At 36.6% G+C, this 16,064-nt stretch overlaps 1 protein-coding gene across 1 annotated transcript in view; it reads right to left on the reverse strand.

Moving 5' to 3' along the window:
* ZSWIM5 (zinc finger SWIM-type containing 5) overlaps positions 1 to 16,064 on the reverse strand; it is a 125,394-nt gene that overhangs the window by 58,995 nt on the left and 50,335 nt on the right. Inside the window, exon 2 of the mRNA XM_054571631.1 lies at positions 269 to 625. Within this exon, the coding sequence (XP_054427606.1) occupies positions 269 to 625 (357 nt within the window). The remainder of the gene's footprint in view (positions 1 to 268; positions 626 to 16,064) is intronic.

The raw sequence follows: 16,064 nt of genomic DNA on the forward strand, positions 1-16,064 counted from the left end.
CCAGGCTCCTGGGGTCATGGATTGCATGGACAAATAAAACCCATAAACTAGATCAATCTATAACTCTAACTTTTTCCAGACCTTTTTTGTCAGACCTTTCTGAGGTAGACAACTGGACTGCTTTAAGAAACTAAGAGTTGAAATGCACAGTTTGGATAGAATGAGTTGTTTAAGGTTAACTGATTATAACTGCAAAAATATCCCAACCTCTAAACATGCAATAAAGTAATAAAGTAGATTTTTAGCAACAAAAATATTGTATAATTACCATTCACTTGGTTGATTTCTGAGTTGGAGGACAGAATCTCATCTGCCAGTTTCTGTGCGGTAGGAAGAACTTCAGTGTGGTGTGCTGTGATTAAATATTGAATGAACTTTTGTAGCTGGTCCCTATTCATCTGGAAGAGGGTTTCTGAGATAGGAAGACGCAGTTTGACTTGGTCTGGTTTACGGATCCTGTACAGTGAGAGCGCTACCACATGAGCACAGTAGAATATGTCCTTGTTGCCACAGCCACATGTCACTGAAGTGATTTTGCATCGATCAAAACTGATTGCAACTTTATACGTCATTGCTGGTTCAGAAGTAGTGGCTGGCTCAGTTACTGTGCCACTGAGATGGAAGCCTAAGGAAACAAAGAAAGTGTGTTTAGAGATTCTGTTGTAAGAAACTTAAAGATTTTCATTTTGCATTTTAATTAATCAATTCAGATATTATTTGCTGAGTATCTCCTATATATATGGTAGGCTCTGCCAAACATAGGCCAATGCAACTCAGGGATTTATTCTTCAAAACACACATTCTCGAAAGAGTCTTCACCCTGGGGTCCTACTGAACTAACAGAGAACTCGTTTTACATATGTACCTTTCTCTGGGGAGGTAGTTCATAGTTTTCATCACAAGTCTCAAAAAAGTTAATAAGGAAACCAAAATAAGTTTAAAAACCTCTGTAGTAAATTTTGAGCTCTAGGTGGTGGGCAAAGAGAAGTCTACAAATAGTATCGGTACAATCTAAAGTAAGGTGAATGCTATAAACAAAAGAGAAACCAAAATAATGCCACATGAAGGGACAGGAAGAATAACAAGGAAGATAAAGGCATTTCCTCAAAATGTACAAGTCTGAAGTGGTGACCATATAGAATACCTAAAAGGCAAGAAACCTTGTAAGACATGGAAAGCACAGTGTGGTATGGTGAGGATATGCAGTGTTACACCTATACTCACTAGCACACAGCACCAATAATTCTGATTTAACTTTCTTGTCAATTTTTCACCTAACAGTTTTAGTAGTCACTGAGGATCATTTGCCTTGATCTAGCATTTCATTAGGGTGACTTTGTTTTATACTTAAATTTTGACTCTCACCTACTCTGACTCTTGACATCCTCGTCTAGAAAATAAAGGAAAAAATATGTAAAGTGATCAGCTCACTGCCTGGAACATAGTTGAGTGCCTGATTTTAAAAAGTGAAAAAAAGCCCCACAAAAATTGCTTAGAACTTATAGGAGAAACTACTTTATACACAAAAATCTCCTAAATATCATCTTTGTAATGATCTTCTATTCATATTTCCCTAAAATACTAAGAGAGAGACTCCTGGTCAAGATGGAGGTGTAGGTAAACACAGCTCGCCTCCTCACACAACCACATCAAAATTACAACTAAACTATAGAACAAGCATCACTCAGACCATCAAAAATTGAGTTGAATGGAAGTCTGACAACTACGGAATTGAAGAAACCACAGTGATAAAGACTGGAAGGAGGAAAGATGTGGAGATGCGGAATGGGCTGGTCGCACACCGCCTGTGGTGAATAAAAATTCAGGAGGGATATCTTGAGAGTGAGGGGTCCCAATCCCACACCAGGCCCCCAGGGCAGGATTCCAGTGCCAGGAAGATAAGTACCCATAACTTCTGGGTGCAAAAACCAGCGGGGATTGAGTCAGTGGAAGGAACTGTTAGATTTCCAACCAGTTACTCTTAAAGAAACTGCATACAAAGTTACTCAGACTCACTACCTCTGAGCTCTACTCTAGCACTGGGGTAGCAGCTTGAAAATCACTAGTGGCATCTGGGGACAAACTGAAGTTTCTGGCATCAAGGTGAGAGCTGGGGGACAGCTTTCTCTCAGATACAAAAGTGGGCAGAGGCCACTGTCCCTTTGCTGAGTCCTCCACCCACAGAGCCAGAGAGCATGACCCATGGACATGAACAAAGGCGTGGGGCTGCCCGAGGGAGTGGGGATGCAAAGTGGAAGGAGGCAAAGGGGGAAAAATTGAGACAACTGTAATAGCATAATCAATAAAATACAATTTTTAAAAAGCAGCAAGAGAAAATCAGTTCCCTACAATGGAGTTCCCATAAGACTGTCATTACCTTCTCAACAGAAATTTTGCAGGCAGAAGGGATTGGGACAAAAAATATTCAAAGTGATGAAAAGCAAGGACCTACAACCAAGATTACTCTACACAGTAAAGCTATCATTTAGAATGGCAAGACAGATAAAGAGCTTCCCAGACAAGAAAAAGCTAGAGCTCTCACCACCAATCCAGTGTTATATGAAATGTTAAAGGGTCTTCTTTAAAAAAAAATAAAAATAAAAATATATGAGCAACACAATGGCAATAAACACATATCTGTCAACAACTGAATCTAAAAAACAAAATAAATGAACAAGTAGAACAGAAACAGACTCTTATGTACAGAGAATATTTTGATGGTTGCCAGATGACTGGGGTGTTGGGGGGCGTGAAAACTGTAAAGGGATTAAGAGGTATAAATGGTTGTTACAGAATAGCCATGGGGATGGAAGGTACAGCATAGGGAATATTGTCAATAATATTCTAATAACTATGTATGGTGTGAGATGAGTGGGTGAGTTATCAGGATGCTCACTTAGTAAATTATATAGTGTTTAATCACTGGGGTATACACCTGAATCTATTATAATAATGCACAGTAACTGAAATTGAAAAATGAAAACGAGCCCTGACTGGTGGGGCTCAGTTGGTTGGGTGTCATCCTGCAAAGCAAAAGGTCATCAGTTCCCAATCAGGGGACATGCCTCGATTGCGGGTTCAGTCCCTGGTTGGGACAGGTATAAGAGGCAACCAATCAATGTTTCACTCTCACATCATTGTCTCTCTCCCTTTCTCCCTCCCCTTCTCTCTATAAACAAACAAACAAATAACATCTTTAAAAAAAGAAAACTGATTTTAAAAATAATAAAACATCCCACTGTAAACTGTTAGAATTCAGGTATGAATACAGGTAGTCTGGCTCCAGAGCCTTTGTTCTTAACTACAACACATGAATATGACCATGCATTTTAAAATATGTATACAAAACTTAATAAAAGTAATTAGAAAGTATGCCCTGGCTGGTATGGCTCAGCGGACTGAGCACCTGCCTGCAAACCAAAGGGTCGCTGGTTCAATTCCCAGTCAGGGCACATGCCTGGGTTGCGGGCCAGGTCCCCAGTAAGGGGCATGTGAGAAGCAACCACACACTGATGTTTCTCTCCCTCTCTTTCTCCTTCCCTTCCCCTCTGTCTAAAAATAAAATAAATAAATAAAATCTTTTTTTAAAAAAGTCATTAGGAAGTAAAATTCTACAAAAATGCCCTAACATCAAGTCTGTAAATTTTTACATTTTCCTGGTTTCCTGGGCAATTGTTCAAGGCAACTGAAACTGACTGTTCTGTTATGCTGTCACAGTTGGAAGATGGGCTCATAAACTCATCCATACAAGACAATGTCTCAGCACAGTGAGTGAATCATCTGCTGAGCATTCTAAAGGAAAGCACTTCTCAGTACAGCCCTCTGACACTATTCAAAGTCTTTTGTGTTTCTGAGTACAAGAAAGGCTCTAGTAAGGCTCGGGCAATTAAAACCACTTTGCTCATTGCTCTTTTGATTCACCAGACCCATGAGCAGGTGCTAATGTTTGAAAATGAATGTAATTTCAGTCGATGGCAGGGAAAGGAGAGCTATGGTTTACAGAAACAATCATTTTTCTTATAGTCAGTTTAAGTATGGGTATGTGGTGTGTGTGTGTGTACACACTATATATAAACTAAGTAACTCCTTTGAATGAGAATGCTCTCTTCTTGAATAAATTTGGTTTTGATGACACTGCATCATGTAAATTAGACCTTTTCCCTTAAATGCAGTCTCCTGGAAGGTTGTAGCAGTATACCAGCAGTCACTTTCTCCTTTCTGTCACCTAGCAAAACGATAACCACACAAAGGCATAAAACAGTGATAGTGACATCCTCAAAAATAACTAATTTCCTTTCCAGAGGCCTTATTCAAAAGCTGGATAACTGCTCCCTAAACAAGAGCACTGCAATGGCTCTGTGGACTTACCATGATATACAGAACTCAGGAATCAGAGTGCTTAAATTCTAATTCCGGTATCCCTCAATTTCTCTTTGCCTCGGTTTCTTAATGCATAAAGACATATTACTTATATACCTATCAGACTCATGTGAAAGTAATTTGTAAAGAACACATTTCCCAGAGGTGTCATTGAATTTCAATCCCAAGTGGCCAGGGCCAGCACCTATATAAGTTCACAAAAAGCAGATGGTACCCTCAGTACTGGGTGTGGGTGAGAGAGATTGTAGTGAGGAACAGTATTGTTATTTGGGAATACAAATGATGCTGCCCCTTTACCCTGAGAGCTACTTCATTCGTTTGTTTTAGAGAGGTCACTATAAGCTTCTCAGAGCAGCTGAGTAAGCTAGAGGGCCCTTCTTGTGGCCATCTGTTCCCTTCCCAGACTTCTCTGGCAAATCAAGAAGTTTTCTTTGCATTAACCTCTGGTCCTTCTCAGCACCAGCTTCTGCAAGCAATGGTCTTCACTCTCCATCTGTGCCAGCAACAAGTTAAAGGACAGTGAGACTTCCCAAGCCCAGGCATTCACTTACAGAGATGCTCTTGCATTATTTGTTTTTCAGTACTCTTACTTGGACCTCTATAAGAGGAAGAGGTATATATTTTTAAAGACTGAGTTATTTTCTTTTGTTATTTTAGAAATATTTTGTGTAGGAAAAAAATGGGAAAAATCTGTCTGAAAAATTCATTTAAAAATCTAACATGCATAAAACGATCACTTTAAAAATAGTAATTTCATTCCCCTACCACCAACTACTCTGTGGAGCGTTATGATTCAGAGAACAAATTGTCTTGTATATTGATGGATAACCAATCTATTCAGAACTACAGATCAGAGGCCTACTCCTCATTTCACAGATTTGAACATAGATTGGAAGAAAATACCAGACTCTTTAGGCAGTTCTTTGCAGAAACAATGTGCACATATACAAGGTATACATGTTGCCAAAATAGATGTTATAGGCTAGTAATTACCACATGGGTTGTTGATTTGAACAGATAAGGGGCAACATATGAGATCTGTCCAGAAGGTATCCAGCCATGTAATATGAAAAATAGACACATTTATTAAAGAAGATACAAGATACATTGTACACAGGACAATGATGCCTCAGACCCCTTCAAAGTAGACACCTTTGGACTTCACACAGTTCTCCCAGTTGCCAGCAGCTGTCCCCATCCTATTTTCCTGAATCTCATCAATGGTCTGAAATCTCTTCCCTTTCAAAAGAAATTTTAGTTTTAGGAAAAGCCAGAAGTCACAGGGCACCAAATCTGAGCTGTAGAGGGGCTTAGTCACCTGGGTGATTTGATGTTTCACCAAAAAACTCTGCATGAGACATGATGCGTGAGCTGGTGTCTTGTCATGACAAAGCTGCCAATCACCAGTTGCCCATAGCTACAGCCTTCTAAATCATCTGAATAATTTCCGCAGAGAAATGTTCAAGGTTAGTACAAAATTGGATGGAGATTCGTTGCTCTACTTGCTCAGTCATTTTGGATACAACAGCCACATAGTATGCGTTACACAGCATTGTCTACTGCTCCCATTGACTAGTATGGTGAAGTCGTCGCTGTTCACTCATGCACATTCCAGTCCATTCTCCTTGGCTGCCAGGTTACATCGATGCCATACAAATGTTCTCATTATATTAACAATGGCTGGACTTTTTCCAGACAGACCTCGTATAATTGTAAAATGATTTCAGAAATTACTGTATTCCATTCAGTAGCCTACATCGGCAGGGGAAAAGAAAATTTGAACAATAAACTGCTTTTCAAAAGAGAGGATATATGTAGTTATTTTTGATCAACTGCAATATTAAGTGATCAAATATTTTTATTTGAAAGTCTTCAAAATAGTATTCAGATTTATTTTAAAGCATTAAAAAACTACCAGCCTTGGTCAGGTGGCTCAGTTGGTTGGAGCATCATCCTGTGTACCATAGTTGGTGGGTCTGAATCCCAATCAGGGCACACACCTAGGTTGTGGGTTTGATCCCCAGTTGGGGCATGTACAGGAGGCAACCTATTGATGTTTCTCTCTCACATTGATGTTTCTTTCTCTCCTTCCCTCCATTCCTTCCTCCCTCTCTAAAATCAATAAACATATCCTCAGGTGAGGATTTTTTTAAAGCTATCAAAATACCCTTTTCCAAGAGGAAAAATATTTTCTGGTTACTTCTCTGAGACTGTGTACACTGAATCAAATAATCAGAATATACTGAAATAATAATTGAGTTAATATACATACCACTTAGAATAGTGTCTGGCATACCCTAAGTACTCAAATATGTTATCATTCTATATAATGTTCCAACTCTAACTGTAGCTAGTTTCCTTATGCCAGTATCTAAAGACTCCCTAATTTTAAGGAGAGCCAAACCTCAAATGATCTTTAAAAAAAAAGTCTATGCATAAATGTCATGAACTGTAATCACATTCTTTTATTTGTTCCTTTTTTTAATTAAAAAATTTTGTATTACTATTTACATTCAATGTTATTTTGTATTAGTTTCAGATGTACAGTATAGCAAGTTAGACGATCATATACTTTACAGAGTGCTCCCCCTGATATTTCCAGTACCTAATTGGCACCATACATAGTTATTAAAATATTACTGACTATATTTCCTATGCTGTTGTAATCAAATTCTTATAGCAATCAAAAACTAATTTTCAAAGTGATCTCAATCCTCACCTTTTCTAAACTCTGTGATATTTTATTTCTAACACTGCCTTTTTAATATGGAAATGAAGGCACATCCTACATAACACTCTTTAAAGGTTTTAAAAGGTATTTACTAAAGGTATTTAGTAAAAACGCCATTCCTAACATTTACAGTATTTTGGTAAAAGGCCTCATATTACCCTCCAGCTTTATTCTTTTGTTCAATCTTGCAACTTGACCTGTGTGGAGAAACAAGAATGTCAAAACAAATTCAATTAGGACAATGCTTTTCATTTTGTTTAGAAACTGGAGCAAAATCATTTTTCCACATTCTACAGTAACCTGATTCCATACAAACAGCAATCAAATAGAAGACATTCTCATTAAGTCTTCACTCAGAGTTCTAAATGCATTCAGATCATCCATGGATCCAAGGAGCAGTTCTTCATAGGAAAAGGCTCCAGTGTCAGCAACTCTTTTGAATCACAATTACATTCTTAATTGTGTAAGTCCACCAACTGGCCGGCATCTCTTCAAGCCCACTGTTTTTGTATGGCTTTTTAATTTCATTGCTGCTCTAACTCCAAAGGCAGGGAACAAAATTGTTAAGGAAACATTCCTCCTCATTTATACTTATTTATAAAGATTGCCTGACACCTTTAGACTATCTGAATGCTAAATTATGCATTTATGGGTTCCGTTCTCAGGCTCTGTGTAATATAATTAATTTTTCTCTTCTTTAAAATGAGTTTAAATTTGTTTATAAAAGTCATGATCTATACTAGTTTTCTGAGTGTGTGTGTGTATTTAATGAAGAATAGGTGTTGAATTCTGTCAAATGCTTTTTATGAATCTTTTGAGATGATCACATGGGTTTTTTTTTTTTGGCTTTTAATATGGTGAGTTACATTGATTAAATTTTTACATATATTTTCTTTTTTTAAGTTTAACTTTATTGTATTTTTTCATTACCATTTCATATATTTTTCAATCGACTTATAATTTCCATTCTTTTAAAAATGTTTTATTGGCTTCTGGTCGAGATGGCGACTAGGCAGACATGGCTCACCTCTTTGTGCAACCATATCAAAATTACAACTAAAATACAGAACAACCATCATTCATGACCCATGGAAATGAATTAAGGGGAGGGATTGCTGAGGGAAGGGGGTTACGGGAGGAGGGGGGCAAAAAAAATAGCATAATAAAAAAATTTACATAAAAAATAAAAGACTTCAACAAAATACTAGCAAATGGAATTCAGAAATACATTTAAAAGATGTGGGGAGGAGGATATAACAGATGAAATGGTAATGAAAAATATAATAAAGATTAAATTTTAAAAAATGATATACCATGATCAACAGGGATTCATTCCATGGATGCAAGATTGGTTCAATATCTACAAATCAATTAAGTGATAGGCCACATAAACAAAATGAAAGATAAAAATCATATGATCATATTAACAGATGCAGAAGAACACTGTCAAAATCTGGCATCCACTTACGATAAATACTCTCAGCAAAGTGGAAATAGAGGGAACATACCTCAACATAATAAAGGCCATATATGACCAACCTACAGTTAACAGCATCCTCAACAGGGAAAAGCTAAAAGTGCTTCCCTTAGATCAGGAACAAGACAGGGATGTCTGCTTTTGCCACTTTTTTTCCTTTTACCACTTTTATTCAACAGTACTGCAAGTCCTAGCCTCAGGAATCAGACAAGAAATAAAAGACATCCAAGTTGGAAAGAAAAGAAGTAAAATTGTCATTGTTTGCAGATGACATGACATTATATATAGAGAACCCTAAAGATTCTACCAAAGAAAAGCATTAGAACTGATAAATAAATCCAGTAAAGTAGCAGGATACAAAATTAATATTCAGAAATCAGTTGAATTTTTATACACTAATAATAAACTATCAGAAAGAGATATTAAGAAAAAATACCATTTACAATTGTGTCAAAAAAAAATAAAGCACCTAGAAATAAATTTAATCGAGGAGGTAAATGACTTGTACCCAAAAAATTATATGACACTAAAGAAGATACAAATAAATGGAAGCATATATCATGCTCAAGAATAGGAAGAATCAACATTGTTAAACTGTTCATAGTACCCAAAGCAATCTATAGATATAATGCAACCCCTATCGAAATACCAATAGCATTTTTTACAGAACTATAACAAATAATTATAAAATTTGTATGGGATCACAAAGAGACCCCAAATAGTCACAGCGATCTTGAGAAAGAAAAACAAAGTAAGAAGTATCATTCTACCTGATACCAAACTATACTACAAGGCTATAGTAATCAAAACAACATGGTACTGGCATAAAAAACAGACACAAAGATCAATAAAACAGAATAGAGAGCCCATAAATAAACTTACACCTATATGACAAAGGAGGCAGAAATATATAATAGGGTAAAGGCAGTCTACTCAATAAATAATATTGGGAAAACTAGAGAGATACATGGAAAAACATAAAACTAGACCACCTTCTTATACCATATACAAGAATAAACTAAAAATAAATTAAACACTTAAATGTAAGACTAGAAACTATAAAACTCCTAGAAGAAAACATAGGTAGTAAACTCTCTGGCATTGCTTTCTTTCTTAAGAAAGAATCTGCTTGTTCTTTTTTAAAAAAGATTTTATTTATTAATTTTAGAGAGGGGAAGGGAGGGCCAAAGAGAGGGAAAGAAACATCAACGTGTGGTTGCCTCTTGAGCGCCCCCTACTGGGAACCTGGCTGCAATCCAGGCATGAACCTTGATGGGAATTGAACCTGTGATCCTTTGATTTGCAGGCTGATGCTCAATCCACTGAGCCACATCAGCCAGGGCTCTGACATTGCTTTTAGTAATATTCTTTATTTTGATATATACTCTACATCAAGGGAAATAAAAGGAAAAAATAAACAAATGGGACTACAGCAAACTAAACAGTTTATACACAGCAAAGGAAACTATCAACAAAACACAAAGACAACCTACCAACTGGGAGAAGCTATTCACCAATGATACATTCAATAAGGGGTTAACACCCAAAATTTTTAAAGAACTCATACAACTTATCACCAAAAAAACAAAGAGTCCTATTATAAAATGGGCAGAGGACCTAAACAGGCATTTCCCCAGAGATGGCATACAGATGGTCAATAGACATATGAAAAAATGCTCAACGTCACCAATCATCAGAGAAAATGCAAATTAAAACCACAATGAGATATCACCTCACACCTGTCAGAATGGCTAGCATCAATAAATCAATAAACAAGTGTTGGCACGATGGGTAGAAAAGGAAACACTCATACATGGTTGGTGGGATTGCAAAATGATGCAGCCACTATGGAAAACAGTATAAAGATTCCTCAAAAAATGAAAAGCACTATTTTATGACCCAGTAATCCCACTTCTGGGTATATTTGAAGAAATACAAAACACTAATTCGAAAAGATATATGCACCCCTATGCTCACTGCTGCATTATTTATAATAACCAAGATATGGAAGCAACCTAAATGCCCACCAACAGAAAACTGGTTAAAGAAGATGTGGTACATATATACAATAGAATATTACTTGGCCATTAAAAACAACAAAATCTTACCATTTGCCACAGCATGGATGTACCTGGAGGGTATTACACTAAGTGAAATCAGACAGTCAGAGAAAGACAACTACTGTATCATTTCATTTACATGTGGAATCTAAAGAACAAAATAAATGAACAAACAAAACAGAAAAAGACTCACAGAAAAAACTGATGGTTGCAACATGGGAGCGGGTATGGGGAGCTGGGTGAAAATGTGAAAAGATTAAAAAGAACAAATTGGTAGTTACAAAATAGTCAAGGGGATGTAAAGTACAGGATAAGGAATATATAGTTAATAATATTGTAATAACTATGTATGGTGCCAGGTGGTGGGTACTAGACTTATGGGATTGGGGGAATCACTTTGTCAATTATATAAATGTCTAACCATTAAGCTGTACACTGGAAAAAAAAATTAAATGTCAACTGTAATTGACAAATAAAAAATAAAAACAAAAAATAGTATAGTAAATATATAAATCAGAAACATAGTCATTTAGTATATCATTATCAAATATTATGTACTATACATAATTGTGTATGCTATATTTTTAGGTTTGTTTATACCAGCATCACAACCACATGAATGAGGCACTATGATGTACAATGGCTACATCACCAGGCAACAGGAATTTTTTAGCTCCATTATAATCTTATGGGACCATCACTGTATATGTCGTGGGTCACTGGCTGAAACATCAAGTGGTCCATGACTGTATTATTATTATTATTGTTTATAAATGAATAAGCTGAACTACAGAGATGTTCAGTGACTTGCACAAAGTCATAAAACTTGTAACTAACCAGTGCTATAAAAGTTATATACAATGAATGTATGGAGAGACTAGGGAGACCGACTCAAACTTTCACAGTAGAACTGAATCTCAATGGATATTAAGGAGTTTCTCTGGAATTCTAAACAGATGATTCAATGTATATATAAATTTCAATGATGTGGGGTAAGAAGAGATGGAAATCATTTAGGTTCCCTGCCCTCACAAAATAAGTAGTTTGGACTGTGTTATTTCTAAAGTCCCTTCTAGTCATACAGTCTATGATTCCATGCTGCTAGTGCAGAAAATTAAACAAAGTGGGGCCCTGTTGGTACAGTCCTTGTTTGTACGTAATACTAGAAATAACCTATGGGAAATGTGTCATTGTGCACAAGAAACAAGGGCACAGCTATTGTCATTTATAAATGAAATACAGTTTTAAAGGCTTTGAACTTAGGGAAACCAAACCACCATTTTAATATTGTTTCTTTAGGAAAATAACCTTCTAACTAAATATACCATATAAAGCAATTGTTTAAAAATTGTGCATGCTCTGTTCAAATGTATTCTAAAATGTCTGTTCCAGAAAAAGAAAGAAAGAGATGGGTCCCCTTTAAAAAAATTAGATTCAGGCTTGGAACAAGCTGTGGCTCTTAGCAAAAAGTTAATGAATAACCTTTTATGTCTAATGCCAATTAGCTTTTATAACAGTTCAGCCTTCAAAGGACAGGAAGCAGCGAAAAGAATTCAAGAGAGAATTTCTATTCAAGCTGGAAAAAAGCAGCAGAGGGTAATCCCAGGAAAACAGTGCATACGTAAGCAGAATCATTTTCTTTCTTTTTTATTTAGACTGGAAAAAAAGCAGGATGCTAAAAGATGCTAGGAGGTAAGTGAAACCTGAGCTACAGCAACAGAATTAAAAATAGCCTTTAGTGGGACCCAGTAATATAAGAACAACTAAGAGCAGTACTTTCTCTTAGCTTTTCCTTCCTATAAGTAAGAAGAAAAGTTAGAATTCTGATTAAACCAGAGTAAAGCCAAGGTTAAATCACAACAGTGGACGTTTTCTTATGATGAAATACACAAGTGTGCTAGGTATTTTATTCAAGTATGCTGTGAATTGTGTATTTTATACTGAAGGACCAGGTTGTATATTGACTATTCCAAAGTAGTTATTTATATTTATAGTTTAGGACACTTTTCTCAATTTGAAATACATATTTTCAACTGCCTACTTGATGTTGCCACTTAGATGCCTCACAGGCACATCATACTTAATTTATCTGTACTTCTGACCTCAGCCTCTGCCTTCTTCTACCCCTACTCCTGGCAGAGTTTCCCTCCAATCTTCTCCATATCAAGAAATGGCACCACCATTAATCAAAGTACCCAACCCAGAAATCTGGGAGTCATCTTTAACTTTTCCTTCTCTATGACCTTTCACATATACTCTATCATCACATCATGTTGGTTCTACTTCCAAAGTATTATTCTCCTCCTTTCATTTTCTCCACTGGCACCAGCAGGACCTGATCACCCACTGCTTAAATTTACTGCAAGAGCCTGCTAACTGATTTTCCTACTCCCACTATAGTCTAAGGCTGATCTATTTCCTACTTAGCAGCCAGACTGATCTTAAAATGTAAATTAAATGAGATATTATTGGCAACATATAAAATGGGAAAAAATAACCCTGGTGAGTGTGGCTCAGTTGGTTGGAACATTCTCCTATAGACCAAAAGGTCATGGGTTCAATTCCTGGTCAGTGCACATACCCAAATTGTGGGTTTGATCCCTGGTACAAGAAGGCAACCAGTCAATATTTGTCTCTCACATTAATGTTTTTCTCTTTCTCTCTCTCAGAAGCAATAAAAAAATGTCTTCAGGTGAGGATTTAAAAAAATAATTAAAATGGGAAAAAATTTCCAAATCATATATCTAATAAGGGCTTAATATTCAGAATATAAGAAACTTCTACAGCTCAACAAAGAAAGCAAAATGACCCAATTACAATATGAGCAAAGTACTTGAATAGACAGTTCTCCAAAGAAGATATACAATAAGCATATGAAAAAATGCACAACATCACTAAACATAAAAGAAATACAAATCAAAGGCACAAATAGCCCATTAATACAGCCATTAACAAAACAGAAAATAAGTTTTAGTGAGGATGCAGAGAAATTGGAATCCTTTGGCACTGCTGTTTGGAATGTAAAGTGGTACAACCATTTTGAAAAACAGGGACTTCCGGCCAAGATGGAGGCATAGGTAGATACACTTTGCCTCCTCGCATAACCAAAAGGACAACAAATTTAAAAACAATACATAACTAGAACTGCCAGAAAATCAGACTTACACTGTATATAAGTCTGACAACCAAGGAGTTAAAGAAGAAACATTCATCCAGACTGGTGGGGGAACGGGGGGGGGGGGGGGAGCGCAGATGGGCAGCCAGGGTGGAGAGGACACGTGGCAAGGGGGTGGCTGGACCGGGCGGGCGAGGCAGCAGCTGGTGGACTGGGGCAGACAAGGCGGTGGCTAATGGACCAGACATTTCCACATTTGCATGCAGATAAACTGAAAGGAACAACTAAGGAGCAAGACAGACCACACAACCCAGGGTTCCAATGTGGGAAATAAAGCCTCAAAACCTCTGGCTGTAAAAATCTGCGGGGATTGAAGCGGCAGGAGAAACTCCCAGCCTCATAGGAGAGTTCGTTGGAGAGACCCACAGGGCCCTAGAACGTACACAAACCCACTCATTCAGGAATGTAGGGTTGTCACAACTCCGAACAACTGAACCTAAAAAAACAAACAAAAGAATACTAAGCAAATAACTAGAACAGGAACAGAATCACAGAAATGGAGATCACAATGAAGGTTCTCAGTGGGGAGGGTGCTGGGGGGAAAGGTACAGGGAATAAGAAGCATAAATGGTAGGTACAAAATAGACAGGGTGAGTTTAAGAATAGTATAGGAAATGGAGAAGACAAAGAGCTCATATGTATGACCCATGGGCATAAACTAAGGGGGAGGTTGTTGGGACGGGGGTGTAGGGTGGAGGGAAAATAAAGGGGAGAAAAAAATGATACAACTGCAACAGCATAATCAATAAAATATATTTTTAAAAAACAAAGGAAAACTGTGAAGATTCATCAAAAAATTAAAAATATAATTACTATATTATCTAGGAATCCCACTTCTGGGTATATATCCAAAAGAATTCAAAGCAGGATCTTGAGGGGATATTGGCACATCCATGTTCACAGCAACATTAGTCACAATAGCTAAGAGATGAAAGCAACCCAAATATTCACTGACAGATGAATGGATAAAGAAAATGTGTTATATATAATGGAATATTATGCAGACTTAAAAAGAAAGGTAATTCTGACACAAGCTACAAATAGATAAATCTCTAGGACATTATACTAAAGAAAATAAGCCAGTCACAAAAGGGGAAATACTGTATGTCACTCATATGAAGCATCTAAAGTAGTCAAAATCATAGAAATAAAGCAGAAAAGTGTTTGTCAAGAGGGGAGAGAATGGGGGAACTGGTATTTAATGGGTATAGTTTCAGTTTTGCAAGATGAAAAAAATCTAGAGTTTTTTTTTGAAGATTTTATTTACTTATAGAGAGAAGGGAAGGGAGGGAGAAAGAGAGAGAAAGATCAATGTGTGGTTGCCTCTCACATGCCCCATACTGGGGACCTGGCCTGCAACCCAGGCATGTGCCCTGACTGGAAATCAATCCAGCGACTCTTTGGTCTGCAGGCCGGCGCTCAGTCCACTGAGCCACACCAGTCAGCGCTAAATCTAGAGATCTGTTGCACAACAATGTCGATATATTTGTTGAACTACTGAACTCAATACTTAAAAATGGTTAATGTGGTGAATTTAATGTTATGTTTTTTACCACAATAAAAAAAATTAAGCCATTAAGCCATGTCACTGATATTTTCTAATGTTTTATAGGAAGAGTTGACTGAAATTATTTGTCAAATCTTATGATCTAGTTATCTAGGCTTATGGAATGCCTAAACACGTTGAACTACATGATTTATAGTCTCCATTTATAGTTTAACGTGACTCAATTACTTCTAAAAAACTGTCTTTTGTCTTCAGAGAGTCATGTTTACCAAGAGTTAAGATTAATTTAATGATCCTGATAAGAAAACTGAAAAGAGAAAACAATAAACCACTTGTTCCTTTACCTTTTAATCTTATCTCATCAGAACAAGCAATTTTCACTGTCCCTTCGACACATGTGCTCCTCCCATTCACCTATATTTTTCATGATTTTTTGGTTGTCCAGCTGTCCAACTTGGAGGGATTTCCCATTGTATAAAGTCTTAGTAGGAATTTCTTATTAAATAGACCCAAAATTAAAAATAAAATATATAACTTATTTAGAAAAACTTAAAACTCTAGTTCACAATGGGATATGAAAAGCTAACAGTTCATTTGATTAATCTTGATTAATCTTAACAATTTACTTCATATATTAAATAATACATTGAACTCATAATACAAGCAATCTAATTTATCACAACTGCAAATTTTATAGAGAAAGTAAAAACAATGGGAAAATATTTTTTAAGTGA

The sequence above is a fragment of the Pteronotus mesoamericanus genome, unplaced genomic scaffold (assembly GCF_021234165.1).
Source record: "Pteronotus mesoamericanus isolate MK-2021 breed Mesoamerican mustached bat unplaced genomic scaffold, CSHL_Meso_final contig_221, whole genome shotgun sequence".
NCBI lineage: Eukaryota > Metazoa > Chordata > Mammalia > Chiroptera > Mormoopidae > Pteronotus > Pteronotus mesoamericanus.